General features: G+C 41.7%; 1 protein-coding gene across 17 annotated transcripts in view; it reads right to left on the reverse strand.

The window, feature by feature from the left end:
* Positions 1–22,337, reverse strand: part of ABLIM1 (actin binding LIM protein 1) — a 329,208-nt gene that overhangs the window by 124,091 nt on the left and 182,780 nt on the right. For all 17 annotated transcript variants that reach the window (XM_059882069.1, XM_059882066.1, XM_059882065.1 and 14 more), the window contains 2 exons: positions 11,369–11,552; positions 6,550–6,659 (listed from right to left, as the gene is read on the reverse strand). In XM_059882069.1, the coding sequence (XP_059738052.1) occupies positions 6,550–6,659; positions 11,369–11,475 (217 nt within the window). In that variant the 5' untranslated portion in view covers positions 11,476–11,552. The remainder of the gene's footprint in view (positions 1–6,549; positions 6,660–11,368; positions 11,553–22,337) is intronic.

A 22,337-nucleotide genomic window follows, 5' to 3' on the forward strand; every position in this document is an offset into this window, starting at 1 on the left:
CCCACTTCTGCTCGGATGCCTGAAATAGAACGGAGCTGTGCAAGAAGCAACATCCAAACCCAATTCCCTGCCCTCTAGATTGTCACACGTCGACTCTCCCTCACACGGCTCCATAACCCATGAGAACCTGTCCCTCAATTACTGGCAGATACAGGAAAATGGAGTGGAGTTAGGCTTTACAGGAATGTCAATAACCTTCTGGAAGAGTGTCATGCTCTCTGGACATACATTTCCATTTCTAAAGTATGAATCAGCTAGACATGGGCAACTGATTTTTTCCTTAATAGTAAAAGCAGTCTAACGAATGGTCATCATAACCCTGTGAGGCAATGTTTACTATTATCTCCATGATATATAATGTTTGTTGCTTATTGCATTAGATTGTACGAAGCAAAAGTTTTAACTAATTCAAGGGCAATCATCTTTCATTGCAGGTAGTGTGTTTCTAGGATTCACTTCCTGATGGTTTTCATTCACCAAACCTCGCTACCCCAGGGAGTAGGGGAAGCGCACAGCCTTTGGGGGTGGACACTCAGGTGAATCCGCAGACAAGTCAGAGCATTGCGCCAAAGCTCAGCAACTCATCCTTGGAAGTCAGAGAGATACCACACTGTGAGATAAATATCAGGGATGGTAACCTGGCATCTGGAGCCTGGGTCCATATCCCAGCATCACCACTGTGTGATCTTGGGCAAATTATTTAACCTCTGAAGAAGCTGAAGTTGAATGGTTCTATGAAGACCTACAAGACCTTCTAGAACTAACACCCAAAAAAGATGTCCTTTTCATTATAGGGGACTGGAATGAAAAGTAGGAAGTCAAGAAATACCTGGAGTAACAGGCAAATTTGGCCTTGGAGTACAGAATGAAGCAGGGCAAAGGCTAATAGAGTTTTGCCAAGAGAACGTACTGGTCATAGCAAACACCCTCTTCCAACAACACAAGAGAAGACTCTACACGTGGACATCACCAGATGGTCAATAGTGAAATCAAATTGATTATATTCTTTACAGCCAAAGATGGAGAAGCTCTATACAGTCAGCAAAAAAAAAAAAAAAAAAAGACCAGGAGCTGACTATGGCTCAGATCATGAACTCCTTATTGCCAAATTCAGACTGAAATTGAAGAAAGTGGGGAAAACCATTAGACCATTCAGGTATGACCTAAATCAAATCCCTTACAATTATACAGTGGAAGTGAGAAATAGATCCAAGGGATTAGATCTGATACACAAGAGTGCCTAAAGAACTATCGACGGAGGCTCCTGACATGGTACAGGAGGCAGGGATCAAGACCATCCCCAAGAAAAAGCAATGCAAAAAGGCAAAATGGTTGTCTGAGGAGGCCTTACAAATAGCTGTGAAAAGAAGAGAAGTGAAAGGCAAAGGAGAAAAGGAAAGATATACCCATTTGAATGCAGAGTTCCAAAGAATAGTAAGGAGAGATAAGAAAGCCTTCCTCAGTGATCAACGCAAAGAAACAGAAGAACACAATAGAATGGGAAAGACTAGCGATCTCGTCAAGAAAATTAGAGATACCAAGGGAACACTTCATACAAAGATGGGCACAATAAAGGACAGAAATGGTAAGGACCAAACAGAAGCAGAAGATATCAAGAAGAGGTGGCAAGAATACACAGAAGAACTGTACAAAAAAGATCTTCACGACCAAGATAATCACGATGGTGTGATCACTCACCTAGAGCCAGACATCCTGGAGTGCGAAGTCGAGTGGGCCTTAGGAAGCATCACTACGAACAAAGCTAGTGGAGGTGATGGAATTCCAGTTGAGCTATTTCAAATCCTAAAAGATGATGCTGTAAAAGTGCTGCATTCAATATGTCAGCAAATTTGGAAAGCTCAGCCATGGCCACAGGACTGGAAAAGGTCAGTTTCATTCCAATGCCAAAGAAAGCTCAAACTACTGCACAATTGCACCCACCTCACATGCTAGTAAAGTAATGCTCAAAATTCTCCAAGCCAGGCTTCAACAGTGTGTGAATCATGAACTTCCAGATGTTCAAGCTGGTTTTAGAAAAGGCAAAGGAACCAGAGATCAAATTGCCAACATCCCTTGGATCACTGAAAAAGTAACAGAGTTCCAGAAAAACATCTATTTCTGCTTTATTGACTATGCCAAAGCCCTTGACTATGTGGATCACAACAAACTGTGGAAAATTCTGAAAGAGATGGGAATACCAGACCACCTGACCTGTCTCTTGAGAAACCTGTATGCAGGTCAGGAAGCAACAGTTAGAACTGGACATGAAACAACAGACTGGTTCCAAATCAGGAAAGGAGTATGTCAAGGCTGTATACTGTCACCGTGCTTATTTAACTTCTATGCAGAGTACATCATGAGAAATGCTGAGCTGGATAAAGCACAAGCTGAAATCAAGATTGCCAGGAGGCATATCAATAACCTCAGATATGCAGATGACACCACCCTTATGGCAGAAAGGGAAGAGGAACTAAAGAGCCTCTTGATGAAAGTGAAAGAAGAGAGTGAAAAAGTTGGCTTAAAACTCAAAATTCATAAAACTAAGATCATGGCATCTGGTCCCATCACTTCATGACAAATAGATGGGGAAACAGTGGAAACAGTGAGAGATTTCATTTTGGGGAGCTCCCAAATCACTGCAGATGGTGACTGCAGCCATGAAATTAAAAGACGCTTGCTCCTTGGAAGAAAAGTTATGACCAACCTAGACAGCATATTAAAAAGCAGAGACAGTACTTTGCCAATAAAGGTCCGTCTAGTCCAAGCTATGGTTTTCCCAGTAGTCATGTATGGATGTGAGAGTTGGACCATAAAGAAGGCTGAATGCTGAAGAATTGATACTTTTGAACTGTAGTGTTGGAGAAGACTCTTGAGAGTCCCTTGGACAGCAAGGAGATCCAACCAGTCCATCCTAAAGGAAATCGGTCTTGAATATTCACTGGAAGGACTGATGCTGAAGCTGAAACTCCAATACTTTGCCCACCTGATGTGAAGAACTGACTCATTTGAAAAGACCCTGATGCTGGGAAAGATTGAAGGCAGGAGGAGAAAGGGACGACAGAGGATGAGATGGTTGGACGGCATCACTGACTCAATGGACATGAGTTTGAGTAAACTCTGGAAGTTGGTGATGGACAGGGAGGCCTGGCATGTCCATGGGGTTGCAAAGAGTCAGACACGACTGAGTGACTGAACTGAACTGTGGCCCTTGGTTTCTTCATCTGTGAAAAGGAGATAGTTAGTGCCAACCTTTAGGGTGGTCATGAGAATTAAATAAGTTCAAATTTGTAGACCAGCTACGCAATGCCTGATCACATGAGTACTATGTGAATGTTTGAAGAAGACAATAAAATAAATATAAAAGTGAGAAGAATTATTATAATGTGGAAGGAAGCACCAAGCAAGGTGCCCAAGATATCACAGGCATCCCACTGGGAGTTCTCCCTAAAGCAGAGCAATACAGACATGGCGGCCCCTGCACTTCTACAGAGTAAGCACAAATGGAGGCTGTTTTGTGCAAATTCTCATCACATTATTAACTTGTCTTCTGTTGATCACTCTACTTCTTCTCTCCCTTTCTCACTGTCTTTATCTCCTATTCAGTGATGATGGAAAACCAGCCACAGAATGTGAAATAAAATTTCAGTTCAGAAGTGCAAACATTTTTGAAAGAACATTTCAAAGGAAAAAGAAGACCTTGGCTTTCTAATTTCATCACCACTGTGAACATATCAAAGAAGGGTTTCTTCTTTTTTTGCTTTCCTTTAGGAAACTTTGCCAAGTTAAGAAATTAAAAAAAAAATAAGAATCAAAGTAAAATCAGGATAGTTTTAAAATACAGGGTATTTCTTAAAGAACTGCGAAGAACAGTGTACTGTAATTATGTTCCAATGAATTTTAGAAACTTGCTGAAAATTCCCTTGCTGTTGTATTTGTGTGCCCGTCTCTTTTGGGTATTTTGCATGTGTGTATCCATATATAAGAGTTCTCTTTTTGACAGACACTCACACCCACATGCTCCAGAAATGCTATTTGAGTACTTATCTAAATAGATGAGTACTTGTTAAAAATAAAAATGTTCTGACCAAAAGAGCAGCACAGAGAAAAGGGTTTCATCCATTGAGAGCAAAGGAGAAAAGTGAAAAAAAAATAGAATTTGGACCAATAATTTGTATGTATACAATACATGTCAAATATAACATTACAAATGTAATGAATTTGAGTATGATACATTTTTACACTTAGAATTTTAATTGCTTTTTTATGTGCATGATGACTATTCATATACAAGAAAACATAGGTAAAGCAAAACCATGTTTAATAAAAATCAGAATAACCATTTTGGTGGAGTTATGATTAGAAATATGTTCCCAAAAATTACATGAAGGAAAAGGACCAAAAGCCTTCAAAAATATCTTGGTTCTATTTCTTAAACCGAACAAAGAGGAGTCTTGGATGAAACAAAGACAGCCCCAAGCCAGGAGTCAGGAGACCTGGCTCTAACAAGTTACCTATGATTAGGTAACTTGTGTGACTTTGGGCCCGAATTTCCTCACCTATCAAGAAATACAGCTGGACTAAAGGACTGCACAGAATCTGAGGATACAGTCATTCCTATTCTAAGCCTAGGGATATGATCCTGTTATAGCTGTCATCCGATCCTGGGACTCATGCAACCTTCTTTTTCTTTGCTTTTCTTTTTTTAAATTTTTTTCCCCCAGTGTGGACCATTTTTAAAGCCTTTATTGAATTTGTTACAATATGGCTTGTTTTTATGTTTAGATTCTTGGCCAAGAGGCATGTGGAATCTTAGCCCCCTGACCAGGGATTGAACCTGCACCCCCTGCATTGGAAGGTGAAGTGTTAACCACTGCACTGCCAGGAAGGTCCCAATCCTCTTTTCCTTAACTGTACTGAAGAATTCCTTCAATGTTTACGGTAACATACTTTCAAAGCAAGCCCTCTCAATCAAGGGGGTCGGGGTGCCTGTTCTCACCCCAGGTCACCTTCCCGATGACCTTCATAGGCAGAGTAGGTAAGAAGAGTGAAGGATCTGAGACTCTCTAGTGGTCTAGGATTGTGCTCTGTTTGGTAGCCCTTATCCTACCCAGGCTGCTGTTATTTAACAAGAGGGCAGATAAATCCACATGCTAAGGATCTGATCATGTGTATTGAATAAGATGCACTAATACATTTCTTTCTTTTTTCCCAATGGTCAAAATCCAATTTCTATGCAAATGCTTTTGGGTCATAACATTCTTATTTTTAACAGGTATAAATCTACTTTAACAGGAAGATTTGGAATCGCTGTTATAAATGACACAAAATTCCTCCAGAGCAGAAGAGGCTTATCTCATTCTTAGGTGCTGAGACTGGCAGGGCTTCAAGGCATGTGTTCTCCAAGGACAGGCACAACCCACAGAAACGGAGGCAAACCTCTAGTCCATATCCTAATGCCCCAGGAAGGAGAGGGAAGGAGAGCTTGGTGCTCTGAGTTCAGAATCCCTCTCAGTTCATCTTGAAGTGACCCACTCAGTGTTATTTACTAGAAGAAATACTTCAATTGGCCACTGTTTTTATTTGGAGGGAAATTGGTTTTCTTTGGATTCCTATAGGTCAGACAAGCCCTTGTCATCAAAAATCACAAATCCCATGGGTATGGACAGCTTGTCCCCATATTTCTTCAGATCTATCCTTAGGTAACAAGAGAGGTTTCTCAGATTCTCCATACAAACATAGACCCATTGCCCTGCTTTTTCTCCCTGTGTTAATCTTCTGTGCATATTAGATATATTTGTACTCTATTGTCTATCTACCCCACTAAAAAAAAAAAAATAAGGATATTGAGTATGTTTTGTTCGCTCTATATCTCCAGTGTGAGCAACATGCATTGTAGGTGCTCAGAAAATTATCCATTTGATGAATAAATGTCAGAAACCCTCCAGGTGGGAGACTTCCCCAGCAGTCCAGTGGTTAAGACTCCGCCTTCCAATGCAGGGGGAGTGGGTTTGATCCCTGGTCAGGGGTGTGGCCAAAAAATAAAAAAATACATAACCAACAAGGACTTACTGTAAATAAATAAATAATTAATTAAAAAAGGAAAAAAAAATCCTCCAAGGGAATAAAGAATAGTTGAGGATAGTAAGGAATAATTTAAGAGTTAGCATAAACCACCACATTCACCCAAGGCACAGTGGGGATAACTTTTTAACACACAGCAATATCAGTCACATCATCACTAAATGCGCTCACAGTTTAACTCCATGCCCAGAGAGGGACACTTCTGATGTAACACATTATAATTCTTTTTCCTTCATTTACCATCAAAATGCACAGTTGAATGTCCAATTCTCTTTCTTTTCTTTTGAAAGAAGGGAGACACCTCTCTCTGCATTGCCTTTAGTGAAGGCTTCTTTTTTACAATGAAAATGCCTTACATAGGCCTACTCTTGACTCCGGCTACCAGAGTTTCTCAGAAGGGAAGGTACCTCCCTAAGCTGCCTTTGAGGAATGAAGGAATTCATGTCAACATGTGGCTGGGGCACTTACTGCCAGAGCAGGAGGCTTCTTTAGGGCTGGAAGACATCGGCTGTGCGCAGAGCTGGCAAAGGCAGTCTCTCCCATTGAACGTGACTCGGTCTCCGGGTGGAAACGGGCGCCTGGAAAGACATTGCCCTGAAGGTTATTGTGGCAATTTCATCCCTTTCCCTCACTCCTGCTTTGCTGCCCTCCAGTGCCAACTCATTACTTGGAGGAGCACCAGCCAAAACGTCTGAAATGCAGTCTGAACCAAGCCGGCCAGCTGGATCCAGTCCAAACAAACAAACGCGCCTCATTTTAAGAGGAAAGAAGAATGCACAGCTTCTACAGGCAACCAGATAGTAAATGAAACCATTTACCTCCACTCCTTCGTGGAGGGACGTTCCGGCAGGTCACCTAGCAGGGCACACACAGTAAAATCTTCCACTTCCAAATTGAAATACTACCATGAAGAAATGTTTGACATGTCATGAATTCCTATTCAAGCTTAAGGTGCCTCCAAGAGAACTGGTCATACAGGGCAAACATTAATTCTTCACATTCCCTAGACCTAAATGATAACGATGCTGAATTAGACATTGTCGTGCAGTGGGCAAAATGAATACCTCACACTGCTAGGGACTCAGTCCCTGTAAACCTGGATTAAATATGAAAATGCTGTAAGTATCTGTTTAAAAATTAGTATTCACTTCCTTTCAGAGAATATTTCCTTTCACATTAGTGAAAGTGAAAGTTGCTCAGTCTTGTCTGACTCTTTGTGACCCCATAGACTATACAGTCCATGGAATTCTCCAGGCCAGAATACTGGAGTGAGTAGCCTTTCCCTTCTCCAGGGGATCTTCCCAACCCAGGAATTGAACTGGGGTCTCCTGCATTGCAGGCGATTCTTTACCAACTGTGCTATCATATCTGTTTAAAAATTAGTATTTGCTTCCTTTCAGAGACTATTTCCTTTCACATTAGACATTCATCAATAAATAACAGCACATTTTTTTCAAAAACATTGCCTTCTGCAGGTATGTTATGTTTCTTCTCCTCCCAGCAGGCAGATAACTTAAAAAAAATAAGTCATTAATTAATAGCCATATGACAGTTTCCATGCTGGCTCACCCGCCATTGGCCAATTTGCCAATGATCTTCAACATGAATTTTCATATGTGTGATTCTGTCAGTTAGGAAACTTAAAATTCATAAGCCAAACATCGCCACCCATCTGAGTCAGAAGCAAATTCAGGCTTCTGGACATGAATTTTATGTTCACAGGTACTTTAAGTTGCCCTTCATCACCTAACAGTTGGTGATTAATCGTCCTGCACACACAGGTTGTGAAACTGGGTTTAAAACAACTCCACAAATGTGCTTGGTGCCAGTCATTGAGGAGAGCTTTAAATCACACCCCCAAATTTTAGAAGTGCTGGGTTGAGGTGGTCTCCTAGTGCCATGTTATTTTCCATCGCTCAGATAAAGCCCAGAGAGGGTAAGTGACTTGCATGGATTGACCACCTAGGGAGAAACATGCCACAGGCAGGGGTGGGTGGTGCCCACCAACCCAGAACTTGCTCTCTCTTCAACAATCAAGGTCACACTCTGGTGGGTGCCAGCCAGCCTATCAATTCACACTCATCAGTTAAAGCCAAACAAACCTCCAGCCTCCTCTGTAACAAGGCCATCAGGAAGTGAAGGGTCTGTTGATATAATAAGCATAGTTTCTTTGCCTCTGATCAGGGCCAGGGCCAGAAGGAGGCCAGCAAGGCACTCAGGATACAGCATTTAAGGAGGTCCCCACTCTCAGGAGGACCACATGACCTGGGAGTGAGTACCCCGTTTAAAGTGTGTGCCCAGGTACCTCCCTGGCCTCACCCCTAGTCCAGACCCTGTGTCTGATTTAGGCTTATATTTCTAGACTTGAACCCCACACAGATCCACCATAGAACAAACCAGAGTCCAGTTCTCAACAAGGGGCAAGATGCTCTGAATTTTGAATTCTGTTATTTCATAAAGGATCCCTTTCATTTTCCTAAGTCCTCTGCCTACATGGGTTCACTTCCTTCTGTTATTTGCATGAATGTTTGTGATAAAAGAGAGTTGGATTTAGAGTCTGAACATGTGAGTTGAAATATTGGCTTTGTGATATGAAAGACTGGGAAAATCCCTTAGACTCTGGGTCTCAAAGTCACTCATAAGTAGGGATAGGAATTGCTGATTGACCTCACAGAATTGTTGAAAGGGTTAAATTAATTTCTACATGAATGCAATTTGTAAGTTGTAAAGGTGGCCTCCCAAGTAGGAAGAATTGGTGTCATTAGGCAGCACCAGCAGCTTAGACCATCAGTAGCAAGCACCTCTCTGTTGGCTCAAACCTTCAGCGACAGGGCTATAGCTGATGACTGTTTTACCAACCTGAAGCAATGATCTCTCAGGGCCAAGATCAGGAAGGCTCTTAGAGTTTACCTGGGTCAGGGCCTTCTAACCTTTTTAAAAATTTTTAATTGTAGGATAATTGCTCCATGATTTTGTGCTGGCTTCTGCCACACAATCACTCAAATTAGCCACAAGCATACATACATATGTCCCCTCCCTCTTGAACCTCCCCCAACCCGTGCCTCATCCCACCCCTCTAGGCTGTCACAGGGTACCCCTTGAGCTCCTTGTGTAAATACATAGAAACAGATATTTTTAAAAGACCCTTCCTAAGCTCCAACCTGGTGATCTGTGACAACCTAGAGGGGTGGGGTGAGCTGGAGTTGGGGAGTAGGAGGGAGGTTTAAGAGGGAGGGGATATATGTATACTTATGCTGGATTTGAGTTGCTGTATGACAGAAATCAATGTAACATTGTAAAGCAATTATCCTCCAATTAAGAAAGGAAAAAAAAGAGACCCTCCCTTGGGGATTCCAGTGACCACCCAGGTTTGGGGAATCACTTTTATCTAATCCACAGCCTCTCATCTTACAGACAAGACAACTGCCACGGAAAAGTTAGCTCACAGAGGTCTCAAACCAGCTCAGAAAAGAGGACCAGAAACAGGGCTTCCTGAATGCCAGCCCAGAGTTCTCAACCAGACTGTGGGCGGCAGCTTGAATAGGGAGAGGTCAAAAGGAAACTTTGCTGTTGATTAAATACAGAAAAAATTCAGCTCATTAACCCAGAATTTTAAAATTATGACTTAAAAATATATAATTGAGAAATGACCTAATAGCTACAAAAAGTTACTAAAATAATTTGATTATGAATATTTCATCTAAATCTTATGATGATTCATCCAATGAGTATTATCCGGTTAATTAATTGTATAAAATCAAATTTACCCTTCTAGAGTTTACATTTCTCTGGCCTAAAAACAGGAAATACTGGAAAATAAAATGAACTGAACTACAGTTTTTACAAAAGCATAGCAAAATTGAATACATATGATCAACATCATACCAAAAGGCATGGAATTACTCGATCAATATGGGTCAACTAGTTAAATTCCCTCTTCTCTCTGATTGACCATTTTAATCAAGCTGCTTTGTGAAATAAAGATTTAACCTTGGTTGATGATAGATGCTTATAGAGGAGGGGTTAACAACTTTTCCCCCGAAAGATCAGATTGTAAATATTTTTTTAGACTGTGCAGATCATAAGGTTTCTATCTCAACTACTCTACCACTGTCACTTGGAAGCAGTCATAGACAATATATAAACAAATGGGCATGGCTGTGTTCCAATAAAACTTTATTTACAAAACAGGTCTAATTTGATACGTGAGGCCGTTAGCTCTCCCTGGCTATAGAGCAAATGAGATAATTTTACACACCCACACCCACACACGTAAGAGCTGATACTTCCAAATAAGCTTCATCTTTCCAAGTATTTATGCCATCTCCTCCCATGTTTCCACTGCTCAAAATGTCTCAACACCTGGGGCTGCTTTCAGATTCGGCTCCCAGCCACTTAAGATCAGTCAAACTATTTAGTGGAGGACATTCCATATAAAGTTTCCTAACTAAATTGCTTTTTAACTAAGCCTGATAATACAGTAGGAAAACAAAAAATCTAAAAGTGCATCAGAAAAAAATATATACAGAGAAATATACGATATCACTTATATGTAGAATCTAAAAAAAATGATACAAATGAATTTATTTACAAAAACAGAAACAGGCTCAGACACATACAGAACAAACATGGTTCTCAAAGGGGAAAGGAGAGGGGAAGGATAAATTAGGAGTTTGCAATTAGCAGATACAAACTACTATATATAAAATAGATAAACATAAAGGTTCTACCATACAGCACAGGGAACTATATTCAATAACTTATAATAATCTATAATGGAAGAGAACGTGAAAAATAATGCATATAATATAAATAATATAGTATATATATACAACATAAATAATACATATTATATATATATATATGAAGAAAGTGTGTTAGTCACTCAGTCATGTCCAACTCTTTGTGACCCCATGGACTGTATGTAGCCTGCCAAGCTTCTCAGTCCATGGAATTCTCCAGGCAAGAATACTGCAGTGGGTTGCCATTTCCTTCTCCAAGGCATCTTCCTGACCCAGGGATTGAACCTGGGTCTCTGTATTGCAGGCAGATTCTTTACCACCTGAGCCACCAGATAAATAATATATATAATATATAGAGATATAACTGAAACATTTTGTTGTACACCTGAAACTAACACAACATTATAAATCAACTATACATCAGTAAACATAATTTTTTTAAAGGAAAAATATTTTAAGACTAAGTACAACTCAAGACCAAAGCGCAGATTCCAAGCTCTGAGAGCAGAATCCAACACTTTCCTGTTGGCGGAAGCCACACTTACTTGCAGATTGTGCAGGCAAAGCAGTTGGGATGGTAGGTCTTGCCCAGGGCGGTCACCACCTCTCCTTCCACAAACTCCCCGCAGCCATGGCATCGTGTGCCATACATCCTCTGGTAGTCCAGGGTGCAGAGATACTCCCCGTTCTTTATGAAGAAGCCCCCTTGGGCCAGGTCACAGCCGCACACTGTGGACAGACAAGTTCACATCTGGTCACAAGCTGCCAAGCTACTGGGCAGCATTGCCTTCTACCGCATGCTGCTAACTTACTCTATGATCTCAGCAGTATGGGGTTCGGGGTGGGGAGGACTGGTACAAAGAGCTATTTATTGTTGGGCTCCAAGTTCTCTCTTGCCTCCCTCCCCCTTTGTTTCCCTTCCCTTTGGGAGCTATGCAATATCTCATGCAAGTAAAATCCATTGGCTAGGTCTCAACAGCCTTTGCGATACATCTAAGATTCAGAGATAATCAGTCTTTGATGGAAAGATACCTTTGGGTCATGCTGTCCCTCATAGGAACAAAACTGTCTCTGGCAGTGCTATTTAGGAAAGATAGACACTGCTTGCCCACACAACTGCTTGGTTTGGCCTAAACTGTTACTGAGCTGAGTAATAAATTCCCACTCTACCAAAAGCAGGAGCTGAAATGTCCAGTGTCTATTTTTTCACACTCTGGAAATACTTTCCCATAGTCGTAAAACATTTAGGCATTTAATTTTCTCTTGGTGCAGCAAATAGGATAAGTCCATTATTTATATATTAAAGAGTGAGATAAAAATGAACAAGCCACAGAGGAAAGAAAAGGGAACATGTCCAAGATAAAACTGTCATTCCGGACCTCAGCACATGCAAAAGAGGATTTTGGCACCTCTTTCAAATCTTCACAGCTGTGGAGCATGGAGATGGTGTGAAAAAGTAGGTCCTGAAACGCCAGGTCTGCATGTTCAGACAAGACCAGGGCAGGACTCAGCAGCTTGTCCAAGAACAAAGCCAAAGGCGGCTCCTGAGAGTGAAGACTTTCCATTGACAAATGACCGGGAAATAACACCAAAGCTGGAAATCTCTGTTCGTAACCTCTGTATTCCCAGGGTTGGTTGACTCCTATACAGTTCAGATCCTTAGGCAAAGAATCCAGGATCCATCTTGATTATTCCTGCCAGCAGCTGGAATAGGCTTTTAGCTGGGGTAAGGATGAACTGAACTCAGTCACTAAATAGTTTTCCTAAGGACCTGCTAGAACACACCCAGGGTTCCTCTGGTAAGTTCCCATGACCCATGAAAGCATCTAGATGAACTAGTGTTGAGCACAGTAAGATTTTGATGCATTCGGATAGAATCTTACACTCCCACCCCAGCTCGCAGTCTCTACTAATTGCAACTACTGAGGATATTCAAGGTGACACAGAAGCTACAACAAGCTTTCCAGTGTGGGTTCATCTGTCTGTTTAGGTCCACACTCCACAGCTATGACCTTCTTCTTTGCAGTTTATAATCAAGTAACCCCAGATGATGGCCTGAGTCCATCATGCTGAAAATGACCATATAAACTCTGCTGTGATCACATTACCTGGAAACCAGCTCGTTTACCACCTGCTGCCTCCCTAACTTGCCAGTGCCCCCACTGTTTCCATTCCTGCCTTTTCCTACAAAATGAGTCCTGTGGGTCAAGGCAACTGAAGTTAAGACTAACCTCGCTCTAATTGCAAATTCCTTCAACAACAATAAACACAATCCTGAGGGTCACAGGACACCTTAGAGATTTCTCTTCAGTATTTTTCTATGTATTTCTTAATTTTCACACAAGACGACAAGGTTAAGAGTCTTCAGCTTCACTTCTTTTGATTTGTAGAAACCTCTAACCACGGAATTTAACGAAAGGCTGGGAACCAATTTTTTAATTAAACTGAATCCACTTCAAATTTGGCAGACTCCTACCAGTTTCACTCCTTAGTGGCGTGAAGTAGTTCCAATGACTCAGTTGCTCTTCCAAACTCGGGTCTTTGTCAAAACCATGACAGGTGACAATATAATGCATTTGGACTGCTAATAATTTCCTTTAGTTTCTCCTCCAACCCCCTAAGGTAGACAGAATGTAAAAGTTCACAGATCCTTTATAAAAAGCTCTGGTGGCAACAGGGTCATCCTTATGTGCATGCAGATTGTAGGGATGGCTTCAAAGCTAATTCTAAATGTTTTAGACATCCCTGTACCCACCGCTTCCTTAGGGTATCTTTCCAGGCTCTCTAGTTCACATGGTTTTGAGAAATTGACACATGCTCTCCTTTAATAATAAAGTCTTAGTTTATATGAACATAATATAGCCTTAAAAGTGATTTTGTAATTACTGTTGAGAGATGCCAAACTACAATCAAACTATGCCCTTTGCAATTTGATTTGGCTTGGTCCTTCAATTCAAGGCAGTGGCTCAAATGTGCTTACCAAACCGTACCATTGTTTCTGGTGGTTTATACCCGAGGAAACTAGCATTTGAAAACAGACTCACAGAGGCAAGGGTCATGAAGGCATACACAGCGAGTAGTGGGAGGGGAGGTCTATACTGCTCAGACCTAAAAGCACTTAACAACACATTACATTCCCAAAGAACAGACTAGTTGGGACGTAATCTCGGACCTTTCCCTCTTTCACTTCTCCAGGTATACTCGCCTATTCCTCCTCCTCCTTCTGCTCCTCTGGTCACAACTTCTCAGTCTCCTTGGCCACACCCTTACAGGCAGGTAACTCCCACGGACATTACCTTCTTCCTCTAAAACATAAGGCCTCCCTGGAAACAGGGCTTCCCAGGTGGCACTAGTGGGAAAGAACCCACCTGTCAACGTAGGAGACATAAGAGGTGCAAGTTCGATCCCTGTGGCGGGAAGATCCCCTGGAGAAGAGCATGGCAACCCTCTCCAGTATTCTTGCCTAGAGAATCCCAAGGACAGAGGAGCCTGGCGGGCTACAGTCCATGGCGTCACAAAGAGTTGGACACAACTTAAGTGACTTAGCATGCACACACACTTTGGAAACAGATCTCATCCACTCTTAGAGCTTCAACTATGATTGCAAAGGATTCTCAAGTCAATGTCCATGTGACATCTTCCCCAACCTGGGCACAGACAGCACACTTATCTGAACACAGAATCATCCAAAAAAACTCTATTCTCTCAGCTTCTCTGCCATCTCTTCTAAACGTTCTACTATTCCCTCTTCCAATAAAATGGTAGCGCTATGCGTTCTCCCACTCTTAAACCCAAATTTTCAACTGGCCACTAAATCCACTGTGTTTTCCTAGGAAAACATTTCTTTGATCCATTCCCTCCTCTGCCTTCTTATCACCTCTACTCAGATCCTGGCCTTTAGTATCTCTTGTATGAAAACAGTTTTATTACAACAGTGTTTGTACTGGTAGAAAAAAAAAGAAACAGACAAACCTGGGAATAACTCAACTTTCCATCAGTAGAGCAAGAGTTGGATAAATTATGATATATCCAGTCTGTGGAGATAGGTCAGATCAATATCTGTAACCTAGAGGTCTGTCCATGATAAATTGTTAAAAGAGAAAGTTTCACAAAGAACTTCAACAATCCCTTTTTTCAAAAGTCTACTTATGTTTTTACAAACAAGGAAAAGTGAGTTAACACCAACATAGGATTATTAGTGGGTTATCTCAGCAGGATGAATAACTATTCACATTTCATTCACATACCTATGTGTCGGCTCACTTTTTAAAGTTATGTAATTCTGCTAAACACACATAACATAGAATGGACCATCTCAACCATGTTTAAGTGTACAGTTCAGTGACAGCACATTCACCTGGCTGGGCAGCACCATCCCCATGTATCCACAGGACATCTTTCATCCTGCAAAACTGAAACTCTAGACCCATAGAACAGCACCTCCCTAGTCTCCCTCCCTCCCCCAGGCCCCTGGAAACTGCCACTCTAGCTTCTATCTCTATGAATTTGACTGCCCTTGGTGTCTCATCTAAGGAGAAACTCACTTTATGTTAAGAAAAATTATCAAAAACATGTCCGAAAGGTGGAGGAAAGAAGCATGTTCTCCAGGATCATGCTGGAATTCTAAGAGCTCACACAGAACTATTTCATGACCCAAGGCACTGAATCTGTGTTTGACAAGATCTTTACCTGGGTTCAATCCGTGGGTTGGAAAGATCCCCTGGAGAAGGGAGAGGCTGCCCACTCCAGTATTCTGGCCTGGAGAATTTCATGGACTGTATAGTCCATGGGGTCAAAAAGAGTCGGACACGACTGAGTGACTTTCACTTTCATTTTACTACTAATCAAAAGCCCAGACTTTGAAAGTTAACTGTAACTTGTAGGTTCTTGTCCAATAGACGTGCAGACGATTTCAGTCCAGGTTTACTATCAGCTCCCTGTTAGGCTGCTGATCAGTTTTATATTTAACCCTGGCATCTTATCCTACATCCTTTGTTTTTCTTTTCTCTTTTGGCCACATTGCATAGCATATGGGATCTTAGTTCCCGCAGGGATCGAACCCACATACCCTGCATTGGAAGCACAGATCTTTAACCACTGAATCGCTAGAGAAGTCCCTGACATCCTTTCTTGAACACCTTTAAACCCATTCCTTTGGTTCTCCTTTGAGTTGGCTTTACATTCTACTAGTTCCCTCATTAATGAGTTGACTAAATCTCTGGTTAACGTTCATTCTATATTGGTGTCCTACTGCTGCTGCTGCTAAGTCGCTTCAGTTGTGTCCGAATCTGTGCGACCCCATAGACAGCAGCCCACCAGGCTCCCCCGTCCCTGGGATTCTCCAGGCAAGAACACTGGAGTGGGTTGCCATTTCCTTCTCCAATGCATGAAAGTGAAAAGTGAATATGAAGTCACTCAGTGGTGTCCGACTCTTCGAGACCCCATGGACTGCAGCCTATCAGGCTCCTCCATCCATGGGATTTTCTAGGCAAAAGTACTGGAGTGGGGTGCCACTGCCTTCTCCGATACTGGTGTGAGAGTCATATATTTAACTTTTTTGAAAATTACACTTTGACAAAGTGTAATTAACCAAAAATGAAAACCAAAAGTTAACCAAAAATATCTAAAGGTGAATCATAAAAATGTTAAAAGGTGGGAGGGGTGCTTCCCTGGTGGCTCAGTGGTAAAGAATTCTCCTTCTAATGCAAGAGACACGGGTTTGATCCCTGATTCAGGAAAATTCCACACGCTGAGGAGCAACTAAGCCCCATGTGCCACAGCTGTTGAGACTGAGAACCACAGCTCCTAGAGCCTGTGCTCCTCAACAGGAGAAGACACCGCAATGAGAAGCCTGAGCACCGCAACCAGTAGCCCATGCAGCACTGAAGACCCAGCACGGCCAAAAATAAATTAAAAAACAAATTTTTTAACTAGAGTTTAAAAATAAAAATCACTGTAAAAAATGTTTTTAAAGTTCAGTCTGTTTATATTAATGACTTAGCAAATGCTTTTAACTGGTGGCACAAAGCAAAACTTCAAAACTTCCCACTCAAATGACCACACAATCCCAATTAGGTCGAACTTCAGTAGGCTATCTTTAGGTTTTTACTTTTGGATCTCTATTTGTCTCTCCTTTGATTAAAAGTTAACAAACACCCAGGGAAAAGAATAGATTCCTTTCATTTTTTTTTTTTTTTTAAAAAGAGCTGCCAATGAAAGAGAATTAATTGCTTTCTTCTTGATGATCAATTATTTAAAACATGTCCCACTCAAGGCCTGCCTGAATCTTGCCTCCTCTGTTACCACTAAAGCATGGCCACAAACAGTCATATGTCTCATAAAAGTTACACTCTTGAATTCACTCTCTACATACCAGTGAATACCATTAAGTATTTAACTAGGAACATGTACATCAAAACAATTTAATATGAAAGTTGTGAAATTAATAACAGCACATTTAAAAATCTTACATGTTAAAAAAAAGAAAACTTAACAGGAGCTTGCCTGTGTTGTAAAAATACCACAGAACAGGAAGTGCACCAAGCACGGAGGTGTCAGATTAAGGGGGAAAACAGTGTCGTGTTTTAGTGGCACGAACAGGGTTGTAGTAGCAATTATTTCTTCAACTTTCTAAAAACAGAAGTTACATTTTCAGTTCCGTCGCTCAGTCGTGTCCGACTCTGCGACCCCATGAATCGCAGCACGCCAGGCCTCCCTGTCCATCACCAACTCCCAGAGTTCACTCACACTCACATCCATCGAGTTAGAAATGCCATCCAGCCATCTCATCCTCTGTCGTCCCCTTCTCCTCCTGCCCCCAATCCCTCCCAGCATCAGAGTCTTTTCCAATGAGTCAACTCTTCGAGTGAGGTGGCCAAAGTACTGGAGTTTCAGCTTTAGCATCATTCCTTCCAAAGAAATCCCAGGGCTGATCTCCTTCAGAATGGACTGGTTGGATCTCCTTGCAGTCCAAGGGACTCTCAAGAGTCTTCTCCAACACCACAGTTCAAAAGCGTCAATTCTTCGGCGCTCAGCCTTCCTCACAGTCTAACTCTCACATCCATACATGACCACAGGAAAAACCATAGCCTTGACTAGATGGACCTTTGTTGGCAAAGTAATGTCTCTGCTTTTGAATATGCTATCTAGGTTGGTCATAACTTTCCTTCCGAGGAGTAAGCGGAAGTAAGTAATTTCATGGCTGCAGTCACCATCTGCAGTGATTTTGGAGCCCAGAAAAATAAAGTCTGACACTGTTTCCACTGTTTCCCCATCTATTTCCCATGAAGTGGTGGGACTGGATGCCATGATCTTCGTTTTCTGAATGTTGAGTTTTAAGCCAACTTTTTCACTCTCCACTTTCAATTTCATCAAGAGGCTTTTTAGTTCCTCTTCACTTTCTGCCATAAGGGTGGTGTCATCTGCATATCTGAGGTTATTGATATTTCTCCCGGCAATCTTGATTTCAGCTTGTGTTTCGTCCAGCCCAGTGTTTCTCATGATGTACTCTGCATATAAGTTAAATAAGCAGGGTGACAATATACAGCCTTGACAGACTCCTTTTCCTATTTGGAACCAGTCTGTTGTTCCATGTCCAGTTCTAACTGTTGCTTCCTGACCTGCATACAGATTTCTCAACAGGCAGGTCAGGTGGTCTGGTATTCCCATCTCTTTCAGAATTTTCCACAGTTTATTGTGAGCCACACAGTCAAAGGCTTTGGCACAGTCAATAAAGCAGAAATAGATGCTTTTCTGGAACTCTCCTGCTTTTTCCATGATCCAGCAGATGTTGGCAATTTGATCTCTGGTTCCTCTGCCTTTTCTAAAACCAGCTTGAACATCAGGAAGTTCACGGTTCACGTTCGAGGTCAGGGGCGATGGCTGAGAGGAGCTACCCCACACCCGAGACCAGGGGCAGCGGCTGGGAGGACCAAACTAGTTACATTTTAGGTTGCAACAAAACTCATTTCAGAGACATTCTGTCTGTCAACTAGTTCATACTGCCAGAAATTTAGGAGCATAGGTAATATTTCAAACTCCACCTAAAGGTTGCTTGGAGGTAAAACACGAGACATCTTCATCTAGATCAGGAGATTGGACATCTCTGCTGGTCTCATTGTCGTTTTAATCCATGAGTGAGAGAGGGAGGGATGTCAACTCCATGTGATCGTTTTCAATTTAGCTTTGAGCAACGTTAAGAATTCTTGCTGGGGGCCAGGAGCCTAAGGTGGGTTCTTTCTTGTCTTTTGTAGGGTAGACGCTGGCTTTGTGGTTTGGCACTTTGCCAGCCGGTCAGCTCATCACAGCTCTTCTGAATCTGCCCCAGGGAAGTGGAGGCCCTGCATGCCAGGACCTGGGTTTCACCCGCTCATTTCAGGCGTTAAGGACCATGTGCTTTCTGCCCCTACCTTCCTTCCTCCCCCCTTCCCTCTCTCTCTCTCTCTCTTCTTTGTTATTTTTTACATTATCTTTTTTATTTTTTCTTTCAGTTTTATTGATACAGTTCACACACTCCACTATATAAGTTTAAGGTGTACAGCATAGTGATTTGACTGACGTACATCATGAAATGTCTATCACAATAAGTTTAGTGAACATCCTATATCTTACATAGATATAAAATTAAAGAAAGACATTTTTTTCTTGAGATGAGAACTCTTTACTGTTTTAACAACTTTCATATGCAACACACAGCCATGTTGATTATATTTATCAATGTTATATTACATCACTGGGCTTCCCTTATTATTCAGCAGTAAAGATCCACCTGCTAATGCAGGAGATGTGGGTTTGATCCCTGGGTTGGGAAGATCCCCTGGAGAAGGAAATGGCAACCCACTCCAGCATTCTTGCCTGGGAAATCCCATGGACAGAGAAGCTTGGTGGGCTATAGTCCACGGGGTCACACAGAGTTGGGCATGACTTAGTAACTGAGCAAGCATGCACGCACGTACATTGCATCACTGCTGCTGCTAAGTCACTTCAGTCGTGTCCGACTCTGTGCGACCCCATAGACGGCAGCCCACCAGGCTCCCCCGTCCCTGGGATTCTCCAGGCAAGAACACTGGAGAGGGTTGCCATTTCCTTCTCCAATGCATGAAAATGAAAAGGGAAAGTGAAGTCGCTCAGTCGTGTCTGACTCTTAGCGACCCCATGGACTGCAGCCTACCAGGCTCCTCCGTCCATGCGATTTTCCAGGCAAGAGTACTGGAGTGGGGTGCCATTGCCTTCTCCGACATTGCATCACTAGTATTTGTGTTATAACTGAGAGTCTGCACCTTTTGAGTGCCTTTGTCCAATTTCCCCCCACCCCCACCCCTCCCCTCCCCTCTCGTAACCACAAACCTGATCTCTTTCTCTATGAATGTGTTTGTTTCTGAAGCACAACTGACTTACAACACTATCTTAGTTCCTGGTACACAACACTGAGATTCGATACTCCTACACATTTCAAAACAATCATCACAGTAAGTCTAGTTACAAGCTGTCACCACACAAACATATTACATAATTTTTGACTATATTCCCCACACTATACATTTCATACTGGTGACTCATTTATTTCGCAACTGGAAGTCTGTAACTCAATCTCCTTCACCTATTTATCTTCTCCCCTTCAACCCTCCCCACTAGCAACCACCTGTTTGTTCTCTGTATCTGTTTATGACTATTTCTGTTTTGTTATCTGCTATTTGTTCATTTGTTTTGTTTTTAGAGTCCATGTAAAAGTAGAGTCATACAATGTCTGTTTCCTCTGACTTATTCTGCTCAGCATAATGCTCTCAAAGTCCATTCACATTGTCGCAAATGGCAAGATTTCAGTCTTTTTATGGCCAAGTAATATTTCACTGTACATATATATACCACGCCTTCCTTATCCATTTATCTATTAATGGGCATTTAGGTTACTTCTATATCTTGGCTACTGTAAATGCTGCTGCAATGAAAAGGGTACATGTATCTTTTCTTTTTTTAATTGGAGTATAGTTGATTTATGACACTGTGTTAATTATTGCTATACAGCAAAGTGATTCAGTTATGGGTTCATGTATCTTTTCTAATTAGTGTGTTTGTTTCTTTAGATAAATACCCAGGAATAGGATTACTGGATTGTATGGTAGATCTATTGTTAATTTTTTGAGGAACCTCCATATTATTTTCCATAGTAGTCACACAGTGTACATTCCCATCAACGGCGTACAAAGGTTCCCTTTCTCCACATCCTAAAAGGACTCTGTGCTCTAGAAGTTCTACTTTACAGGCGAAAACCCTGCTCCGTGTCCCCTGGGCCAGCACTGCCTCCTCCTAGGCTGCCCTGTGCAGGAGCAGGGGGGTGGGATAGACAGAGGGTACGGAATTCTCAAACTCCTCACAAGTGGATTTGCACCATACTCTTCCTCCATCTTCTACTCAAGCTAAATTTTTAAAAAAGATTATTTCACCTAAGACATTATTCTATTCATCTCCTCAAACCCTTTCTTCATAGCAAATCCAAAGGTAGACTTTGACATAGCATCCTCTCAAGCCCCCTCCAATGCTGCTTTACGGTGTGGGGTCTCACTGAATCAGACTTTGCCCTGAAATCCAGAGCAGTGTGTTTCAAAGTACCATGCACTGTAGCTCCAAAGTATGACATGCTGTAGCCCAGAGCTCAAAATAGCTGAACAGAGACTCATAAACAATAATAAGAGGGGGCAGCTTCCACCAAAAATAACTATTAGCTAATGCATCATCCTGGAAGCAAATACTAAGCCACAAAACGTATTTAAAGAGCTTTTCACACTCATTTCTAAATGTGCCTCAAAATCTATGATTTTTCTGGGAAAGAAGATAGTTAGGAGTCCAACTAGATGACAAAATGAGACCCCAAGGTCAGGCATTTGAGGTGTGGTATTAATCAGAGCTTGAATTTACAATAATAACTAAAGAGATTTGATTGAAAAGGAATCAGTAGGACCCTCTTTTATTAATAAAATCTTCGACTACATAGTAAGTTTATTTTTAATGCTTGTCGTAGAAATTCATGTGCAAATGACATTAATTATAACCAGCTCAAGTAACAAAGATATCATCCAGAATAATACCTCTCACTCAACGTATTATTTTGTTTTTGTTTGGGTCCATAACACAAAACAAGTATCAAAGTCTTCTCTGATAGCATAGATTACTTAATAAGCAGGAAGTACCATGTATAAATGCTGAAAATATACACAAGAAAGAAATGAAAGGCTGGCCAGATTTAATAGGACCTTGCTTATCCCAGGTAAAACTACCCCAGGTAAGCCACTCATTGGAATTCTGGGCCCACAGGTAAATTTTCAGGTCTATATTCTGTCCTTTCCCTTTCCCTGTTCGGTCCCCAGAAAAAGTTGGGTCATGAATCTTTGCCTTTAACAAGCTCCCAGACCCCAAGGACACAGCCTCAGTGAGAGTTCTGTGTGTCTATAAGCTGACCCTCTAGGAAATAGAAAAAGGTAAGGATGCATTGCTACTTTTACCAGCAACCACAATAAG

This window comes from Bos taurus, chromosome 26, assembly GCF_002263795.3.
Source record: "Bos taurus isolate L1 Dominette 01449 registration number 42190680 breed Hereford chromosome 26, ARS-UCD2.0, whole genome shotgun sequence".
Taxonomy (NCBI): Eukaryota; Metazoa; Chordata; class Mammalia; order Artiodactyla; family Bovidae; genus Bos; species Bos taurus.